The 9,971-nt window shown below is 38.8% G+C and overlaps 1 protein-coding gene across 18 annotated transcripts in view; it reads right to left on the bottom strand.

Moving 5' to 3' along the window:
* Window positions 1–3,087: 3,087 nt before the first annotated feature.
* MBNL2 (muscleblind like splicing regulator 2) overlaps window positions 3,088–9,971 on the bottom strand; it is a 156,213-nt gene continuing 149,329 nt past the window's right edge. For 16 of the 18 annotated variants that reach the window (XM_039483182.1, XM_039483164.1, XM_039483148.1 and 13 more), the window contains 2 exons: window positions 7,754–7,881; window positions 4,999–6,968 (listed from right to left, as the gene is read on the bottom strand). In XM_039483182.1, the coding sequence (XP_039339116.1) occupies window positions 7,867–7,881 (15 nt within the window). In that variant the 3' untranslated portion in view covers window positions 4,999–6,968; window positions 7,754–7,866. Of the gene's footprint in view, window positions 3,200–3,587; window positions 3,730–4,998; window positions 7,882–9,971 lie in introns of those variants that run through there. The other 2 variants (XM_039483199.1, XM_039483228.1) reach the window with 2 other exon arrangements.

Genomic DNA, 9,971 nt, shown 5'->3' with positions numbered 1-9,971 from the left:
CAGAACTAGCTTTGGCTTGGCTCAAGTTCAGCCCATCCCCCCACCTAGTTCCTCAAATGTATGTGAATCCTGACCTATCTATATCACCCTTGCATCACAAGGGTATCTGGTGACCTTGTGCTATTTTGATCCTGTGACTCTATTATCATGCAGGCTAAACCAGGGGTAGGCAAACTATGGCATGTGTGCCAAAGGCGGCACACAAGCTAATTTTCAGTGGCACTCATATTGCCCAGGTCCTGGCCACTGGTCCGGGGGCCTCTGCATTTTCATTTAATTTTAAATGAAGCTTCTTAAACATTTTAAAAACCTTATTTACTTTACTTACAACAATAGTTTAGTTATATATTATAGACTTATAGAAAGAGACCTTCTAAAAACGTTAAAATGTATTACCGGCATGCAAAACCTTAAATTAGAGTGAATAAATGAAGACTCGGCACACCACTTCTGAAAGGTTGCCGACCCCTGGGCTAAACTGTACTGGTCTGTGAGGTGGACTAAGACTAGGAAAAGCCTCACTAAGTTTATTTCCACCTGAAACTAGGATTTGAACTCAGCTCTTCAGAGGTGAAAGGCCATTGTAACTCCATTATGTTCATTTTTATAAAACAATGTATTCACTAGTATCTACATAATTCTTCAAGCACCTTTGGTGGAAACATCACAACTACTCAACATGGCACAGACAGTCCTTTCTTGCTTTTAACCTTTCCTTTCTCAGTTTCATGCCACTCATCTTCCTTTCACATTTCAAAACATTTTTATTTCTCTTTTCTTTGATGTAGGAAAACATTTTCTTATAACATTTCAAATTAATGTTAGCATCCACTGAAAGATAATACAGCCATGAATTCCATGTTAATCTTTATCAGCCCCACCACTCTGTTTACCAGAAATTTTAATCACTTTGATACAAATAATGTTGAACCATTAAAAAAAAGTCTCAGTTAAAAATATAATCGTAACATGGCATTTGAAAAGGAAATCATGGACCCAGAAAAGAGGCTTTTCAAAGGAAACAAGGAGCATACTATGCAAATAACCCGATACCAAAGAGACGGAGTCAGCAAGGCAATTCAAGGCACCTTCAAAAATCCACTGAGTTTAAACAAGGAAATATCTTCAGCAGAAGACTCATTCAACCCTCTGCACACCACAGTGGTCATAAACAACACCGGCTTACCTTCTGCCTTGGGTGAAACTTGGTTGAAATACCTAAAAATTATGACTCCTCATCTCTTTAAAGTGTTTTGTTTCATTTTTGAAACCCCACAATTACCTGAGGTAAGGTAGGTTTACTAGTCAAAACACAGAACTTGGCTATAGAGTTAAGCTCAGCACAAGAGAGGACGTTCAGAAGGCATGGGAGCGAGAAGCCCTTCTTAACAGACATGAAAATAAGGTGCTAAGTATCAGGAGGTAGCTGGGTTAGTCTGTATCCATAAAAACAATGAGGAATCCGGTAGCACTTTAAAGACTAACAGATTTATTTGGGCATAAGCTTTCATGGGTTAAAAACCCCACTTTTTCAGATACATGGAGCGAAAATTGCAGATACAGGCATAAATATTGAAATATGAAAATAAGATTTTTTAAAAATTAAAATCAACACCAACATTTCCTGAGTCTTCTTGGAAGCAGTCAGCTTTCCAAATACTTTAAAAACAGACCCCAATGAGAAACTGCTGAGCTTGAATTAATATGCAAACTAGATACCATTAACTTAGGCTTGAATAGAGACTGGGAATGGCTGAGTCATTACACAGATTGACTTTATTTCTCCATGTTAAGTATCCTCACACCTCTTGTCAGCTGTCTGAAATGGGCTATCTTGATTATCACTACAAAAGTTTTTTTTCTCCTGCTGATAATTGCGCATCTTAATTAATTAGCCTCTTAGAGTTGATATGGCTACTTCCACCTTTTCATGTTCTGTATGTATATATATCTCCTTACTGTATGTTCCATTCTATGCCTCTGATGAACTGGGCTGTAGCCCACAAAAGCTTATGCTCAAATAAATTTGTTAGTCTCTAAGGTGCCACAAGTACTTCTGTTCTTCTTACAGCAGGATGGGGTCTCGTGTGACAAAGTGTAAATAGAACCAGGTGAAGCTGAGACGTTTTAGTAATTCAATTAATCAATTCTGAAATCATCTTCATGTCTTCCTCTTTACTATGTCCCTGGCAGGCCTCTGCCCTTCCATTCCTCCCCTTACTCAAACACACTCTTCCTTGACAAGCATTGAGCTTGAAACACCTGCCATTGGACAGGCTCGCCTGGTGTTTTTCCAGAATCACTGAGCCATCGGGTTCCTCTCTAACTAGCTCTCATTGGTGATGGTACAAATGCTCCTGGCCCTGTGGGGTTTTATTTCTTCTGATAGCCATTTAACAAGTGAATGCAGTGTTCACAAAAGGTGTAAAATTGACAACTCTAGAGAAAAAGGCTTATTTGCAATGGAACTAGCACTGCACTTGCTGCATGCACTTCCTCATTCATTGCCTGGCCAGCACTCCTCATTCATCCTGACCAAGAGTGACCATTCTAGGGGGTGAGAAGCCTTCATGCCAATCCTTGGATTCTGACAAAAGAAGTGACAGCCCTTTATTTATTTCTGCTCTTTTTGAATGAAGGATAAGCCTGTCCCTAAGCAAGTTTCTGTTTCTCTCTACACTGAATGCCGTGGGTTCTGCCTTGCTAGTGAAGATTCAAATGTCAGCATGGTATTGTAAACAGATCATGGGACTGTGAACCAGGAATTTTAATCCCTGCTCTATCATTGGTTTGCTGTGTAATCTTAGGCCTTGGGCAAATTACAATCTCTATGAGCCTCTGCTTCCCCCTTTGGCAAAATGCAGATACACTCATGTTTACTCACTTTTATAAAAGGCTGAGAGATCTATACAGGAAAAAGGCCACATAAATGTGTAACTAACTATCATTTTTTCAATACATCTGTGAGCTACATTGCACAGATGACAATTGTGTCATTGTACACAATAGTGTGTATACAGACAGAAGTGGCATAAAGTAATTGTTCTGGTAGAGGTAAATCCGTGGAAGGCCCTCAAGCCCAGATCCACAAAGGGACTTAGGTGGTGCAATGCTCGCTGTTGCAGTACATACCTTTTAGGCACCTAGAAAATCACTGCAACAACGTGGTCCACAAAGCCTGAGCTAGGCCCCTCGGCTCCTGTACAATGAATGGGGAAAGACAGGCACCTCAGAACACAATCCACAAAGCCAGCATGCTAGGTGGGGAGCTGCATGAGCTAGCCAATGGGCTATGCGAAAAAAAGGGTGTGTCCTAAACTCCGCCCCTCTCGGAGATAGGCACCTAAATCCAGGTGGCAGGGAGGTGCTATCTCTACTGGTGATCCATAGACAGGAACCCCAATCGTGGAGTCAGGTGACTTAGATGGCTAAGTTGTTTCTGGGGAGAATGAGCTAGACAAACACGTTACTCCACCCAAAGCAGCAGGGAAGTGGGTGTTGGGAAGGAGCTTTATAACACTTAGCTCAGTGCCTGGGGTGAGGACGAGGTCCCTTATAGTCTTTAACCCAGTGGATAGGGTACTCACCTGGGATGTGGGTGACCCCCTCCGCCTGACAAGACGAGATTTGCACAGGAATCTACCACCTCTCAGCTGAGTGCTCTAACCACTGGGCTGTGGAATATTCTGATGTGGAGCGCCTGCTGTCGTTCCTGTTGAAGTTGTTCCACTTCAATTAAATAATATAATAAATATTAATTAGGCCAGTGAGAGAATGAGACAATCTATAGCCGAGTGGTTACAACAGGGGTCGGCAACCTCTGGCACGCGGCTCGCCAGGGTAAGCACCCTGGTGGGCCAGGCCAGTTTGTTTACCTGCCGCGTCGGCAGGTTCGGCAGACCGCAGCTCCCACTGGCCGTGGTTCGCTGTCTCAGGCCAATGGGGGTGGCGGGAAGTGCCGCAGGCCGAGGGATGTGCTGGCCGTGGCTTCCCGCCTCCTGCATTGGCCTGGGACAGCAAACCACGGCCAGTGGGAGCTGTGGTCTGCCGACGCGGCAGATAAACAAACTGGCCCAGCCCGCCAGGGTATTTACCCTGGCGAGCCGCATGCCAGAGGTTGCCGACCCCTGGGTTACAACAACCACATGAGCGGCAACAGACCCCTGTTCAAATCCCTTCTCCTCATCAGGTGGAGGAGGGACTTGATCCAGGGTCTCCCACAAGCCAGGTTAGTACCTTAACCTCTGGACTAAAGGTTATAAATGAGCTGTTTTGTGTGTGGAGTTGGATGGTCTCTGAACACACCTGTTGGATTGGGTCCCTTGGCAAGACTGGCAAGATAAGATAGTGTCTTCCCCTGGTTTGTGAATCGCTTTGGGGCTTAGAGGGAGACAGCAGTGTGCATGCCCAGAGGCAGAAACAGAACACCTAACCAACTTCTCATGCAAAACCTTAGGAGTGCATTTTTGCACCTACACCTACACCTTATGTGGCAGTCGAGCCAGATGGGATTTTATGGAATATAGTCATGCCTAAAATGTGACTTAGGTGCCTAAGTCTGGGGGTTAGATGCTCAAAGACCTTTTTGGATCCAAGCCTCAGTGCAGTGGAACTGACAGGTAGGGAATCCACGCCTGGTGGAGAGAGGCATTCTCAGGATTGGGGCAAGGCTAGTAGATCTGCAACTACATACATACACTATGCACATTCCCTCCTAGAGATGATGTGCACAGCAGTTGTGGATGCTGCTGTAATAGCTCTGGCTGACTAGGGGGAAGGAGGAAAAAAGGAGAATTCCATCCCCCTGCAAGTCATGTTTGCTCATCCTGAGCCCGGTCATTTCCTTTTAGGGTATTTCATCTCTGTTACTTGCCACAATCAAAAAATGGTTTTAAAAAATACCATGCTCATCTTCTTCTGATTTTTAGCTCTCTTTACTTGTTGCCCCAGTTGCTCTTCTCAACGTTACAACAATGAAAGAATGCTGTGCTGCTGCAATCATTTTAAAATGCTTCTTTTTATTTGAGCGGTTGCACATTGGGTGAATGAACTTAATGTTACAACAAAAATATAATGGATATTTAACAGATTGCTAATGGTTACCGTGAAAGGCATGAAAGAAGGGATTTCTTTAACTGTTATTGAAATATTCAGTATAAGTGCAGTCAATTACATTTTGTATGAAAGAGGCAAATGATAAGGTATTTTGGTGAAGTGCTGTTTCATTTATAGAAAATAAATACTGAGACATCTCAAGTAACTTGAAATCACGTCTCAGCTATAGTATTTACTATCTCGATGTTGGCCCATCTCATGGTTCTTTCTGGGGAGTTTATTTATTTATTTAAATTAAATAAAGCATTTAAGGTTTACTCATCATTATAGTTTCTTTTTAAAAAATATAAAAAGTTTTGGCAAATAATATTTATACAGAAAAATAGTTTTAGATCTTCCCAAATTTGTAATTGTTCTAAAAATTATTTGTTAATAAATAAAATGCAGAATCTGTTGAACATTTATTTGCACATCTGTGTAATTGCCTCCTTATGTTAGCACAGATCTGTACTTGTACAGTTTTTAGGAATATCACAAAGTTATAAAGTTGGAACGTGGATCTCATATTAAAAATACATTTTCTCTTTTGTTTTGTAGGTTTGTCTGAATGCAAGACCTGATGTATATGAAGCTTTGTCACGAATGGGCAAAAAATAGTACTACTGAAGTAATTGTAAAAAACTATAGAATAATCATCATGAAACATAAAAAGTTTGCACAAAACAATGTTTTAAACAGTCCTCTACATAAAATATTTAAACAATCTGGATAATTTACCATTTAGTCTTGTACAATAAGCTACCAAAATGTCTAAATGAACTATTATTAAAAACAAATAAAAACAACTTTGACAGATATAGGCAAGTTGCAATGTCAACTACCTAGTTATAATGACTGAGAAAGTCTACAAATATTAGTGTTTCAATAGTACATAATGGTGATACCTTAACTGCTAAAGTAACAGGAGTTAAGATAATTTTTTTCCCACAAAATAAAACAAATGCAACATTACAACCACTACGTTCATTTTACAATCAGATTGTGATTTTTTTTCTTTCGGGTGATCAGATCTACAGCTTTAATATAAATAGATAGTAATTAGACATTTGACAAACAAAATTTAGAACGGAAAATAATTTCCTAGACAACTAATCATACCGTTAGTGCCTCTAGTGCCTTTCAGAAAAGGCAGTGCTGCCAAAGTTTAAAATAGTTTACAATCAATCTGAAACGGTTAAGTTAAAATACTGCAATCACTAACTATGTCCACATAGAAAACTGATGTTGCCAACAATTATACATAATATTCACTTATAACAGCTGTTTTCATTTTTAAACAATAATTTTAAAACTACGTATTTGTGATGTGTGCAACATACAAAATGTAAAATATGAAATATTTGGTACAGTAGTGCTGGAAACAAATCTTAAACCAAACCTAAATGAAATTTTAATTGTACATATATAATTACCTTGTAAATCAACAATGTATTTAAAAAAGTAAACATTAAAATCTGTTTCATCCATATATATGTATGTATGTATATATATAATATGTATATAGTTGTATTAAAGATATCTTCATATTTCTGTGACATAAAATATGTTTTTAAAGAAAAAGGTTAAAATAACTAGTTTTTTTTTCTCTCCATGCTGTAATCCGGTTACAACCCTTTAATTCAATTTTAAAAAAATGCAAGAACAGTAATGATTTATTAAACTGAAACTCTCCCTACATTTTTAATGTTTAGTTAATAATCTAGATTAAAGTCACTTATCAGGTTTTCAGTGACTGAACTCAATTTTAGTTAAATTAGGATATCTTACAAATAATCTCACCTACAGCCTTTTTGTTGTTGTTGTTCTTGATAGAAGTTACCTCAACAGCAACTTGGTTCTTTTAGGTAACCTGACTGAGAGTTTAAAAGATTAGTCACTTATTGTGGATTAGATTATTGGCATCAGCCTCATTTCCTTCAAGTCTGATGTGGCAAAATTTAGGCACTTCTGCAAAGTCTCTTTTAAAAACGTTATAAATATACTCGTAAAATAATATTTTCAAGACTCTGTTGTTTGGGGGTATGAAGTTCATACCGTGCAAAGTTTTAATTTTTTTCTGCTGTCCCATGATTCAATGCAGCTTCTCTATACAAGTCAAATATCAGCTTATGTCTAGCTAAAGAATTTGTGCTTTACGTTGGATTTACTATTAAAATTTTAGATTTACAGGGTGATGAGCAGGGTACTGGGTTTTGTTTCACTTCCTTTCTTTGTACTGCAGCCAGCAGACTATGGTAGTAAACACAGGACTTCTGTTTTTTCTGCTCGGTTACAATAACAATAATTAGGGTTAAAAATCAAACCTGCAACTGGGATATATTTTAGCCAATGTAAATTAATTATTGCTAAACTTGAAAGATTCATAAAATTGTGAATCTTATAATACTAAATTAATGGGGCCATTTGCATTAGCTATAGTTATGGAGATAATAAATATTCCTATGAAGTAAACTGTGTTTATAAAGATCTTTAAAAGTAAAATGTTACCCTTTATGTTTTGAAACATCACAGCTGGTATCAGGTAGTTAACTATTTTAGGTTGGAATATATTAAGCATACCATATGTAATATTCATATATAATACAGCAGCACTAGCTTTTTAGAATTTCTGATCTGTCCATAAGAACAAAATCTTTACTTAGCATGCAGTTTGTGGCAATTCTAGAGAGGAGGAGACAGGATAGTATGTACAATAACAATGTTTTGCCATTCTCAATGAGGTCTCTTGACATTCCATTCCATCCCTGCTGATTATTTCAGGATTATCTGTAAAGAAATGAAAATATTATTGAACTTTTTTATGATTTTATCCTTTTAAAAGAAGGCCACTACACTACAATTTAGACTTTGGTCTATTTAAAATTAAGACACAGATTACACAAGGTTTTCACCATCGACCTATGTTGGGTTTAGGCATCTGCATTTCACAAACTTGTCCTTTTCCTCTCAATTACAGACCCTCAAGAGGATGCAATCAGACAAAGGGGATATTACATTTGAAAATATCAGATATATTTCCCATTTTATTTTATTATTTTATTTTTCCAATAAAAAAGCGAGAAAGAAAAATGTCAATGTGAAAAGCGAAAGTGCAGTTATTGGGCCAATCCTTAGAAGTGCTGAATGCCCTAAATACTCCTTGAAATCTCTGGGGGTTGAGGGTACTCTGCACCTCACAGGAGGGACTCAGAACCTCAGAGGATAGGAATAATTATTTGCTACAATTTTAAGGTTCAAATCCTTCTCCCATTAAAGTCAATGATGGGAATGGGGAGCTTTCCATTGACTTCCATAGGAACAGAATTGAGCCATGAAAGTTGTTGGGCTGGATGCCTCAAACAAGATAAGACACATACCAACATTTTTCTAATTCTTACTTTTTTATGGCAGGTCAATGAAGTGAAACACCTTTCCCATGTAATGACTAATCCTGCTAGTGTGACATTTCAGTATACTTGAGCCCAAGAGTGCTGGAACCTGTTTTCTACCGGTCAATCATTTTATTTCCCATACAGCAAAGGTTAACAGTATTATTTTATACCCTTTATAAGATACTTCAAACGCCTCTACCGTACAGTATTGGAAAACAAACCAGATTTCCATCACCCAAATAGACTAGCTACAATGCCCTTTCCTACCGGGTGTAACATCAGCACCTGGGGGACATGCTGCAGTATCTCACCATCACCACGCCTCTACTTCAGAGCTAAAAGTGAAAGGCTGGAAAGCACAGGACACGTGCTGAAATGCCTCTTTTTTTCCTGTTCATTTGGGCACTCAACACATTTTCAAGCCATATTTGTAGGTCGTATATAACATAGCATTAAATAGTACTCTGCCCATTTACGAATTGTAGGCTTGTGCCATTGTTTACTGTGGTATTTATCTAAAAAAATAAGATGCTTTTAAAATAACCCCAGCAACATACTATCTCTGACATACAGATCACCAAAAAGAAACACACTAGCCCATCATGGACAGCCCTTTATTCCAGCCACATACATGATTACTGATGAGGGGTGCTCCAAGAGCTGGCTGGAGCACGTCTATGTCTCTACCAGTTTGCTGCTGTAGGTACAGTATGCAATCAAGATGGTCTAACTATTACAACCATCGTCCTGTGGGTACCCCAGAAACCTCAGCTCACGTGTGGGGACAATGAACACCAAGGTGTTCCATTTCTCAAAGAAAGATGACTGTTAATAATACACTATTTCCAGGAGTGACATCAGTGTTGTCATGTATCTGCACGTTGCACCGTTTTCCAGGTAGTGGTAACTGGAAGTGTTATGGTCTGGAGGTGGATCAGATATTCAAAATTCTGAATTGTTGCTTTTCAAGGCACCTAGTTTGGTTGTTCTGTTCAAACCGTCTGTTCTAGAAGGCTGGAATAGCAGCTTCCACTAATGTTACTGAATGATCTACTTCAAGCCTGGATTGTTAAAAAAAAAATAAAAAAAAAAATCAGTGCTACTCTGAGAGGAAAGGAATGCTCTGTATGACCAGCTGGAATCTGCCTGCACCTATGAGCTTTGAACTTATTGACATGCCAACTTTTGTATCTTTATTATCATTTATATTTTGGTAGGCTCTAGAAGCTTCAACCACAAACATACATCCGCTGCCTCAAAGGATTTAAAATCTAAAAAAAGACAAGACACAATGGGTGGATGAAATAAACAAATGAGTTGGGGAGGGCATAACACAAGATGGAAGAAACACCTGTGCCCCAGGCAAATGGAAATATGCATCCTTCAAGTCTAGGGCAGTGTACCAGTCTCCCAGATCCAGGGAGGGGATAATGGAGGCCAGAGGGATCATGCAAAACTTTAACTACTTGAGAGACTTGTTGAGGC

This window comes from Mauremys reevesii, linkage group 1, assembly GCF_016161935.1.
Source record: "Mauremys reevesii isolate NIE-2019 linkage group 1, ASM1616193v1, whole genome shotgun sequence".
NCBI classification, from domain to species: Eukaryota; Metazoa; Chordata; order Testudines; family Geoemydidae; genus Mauremys; species Mauremys reevesii.
Note: the sequence above shows the minus strand (reverse complement) of the source record. Positions and strands in the feature narration are given on the sequence as shown.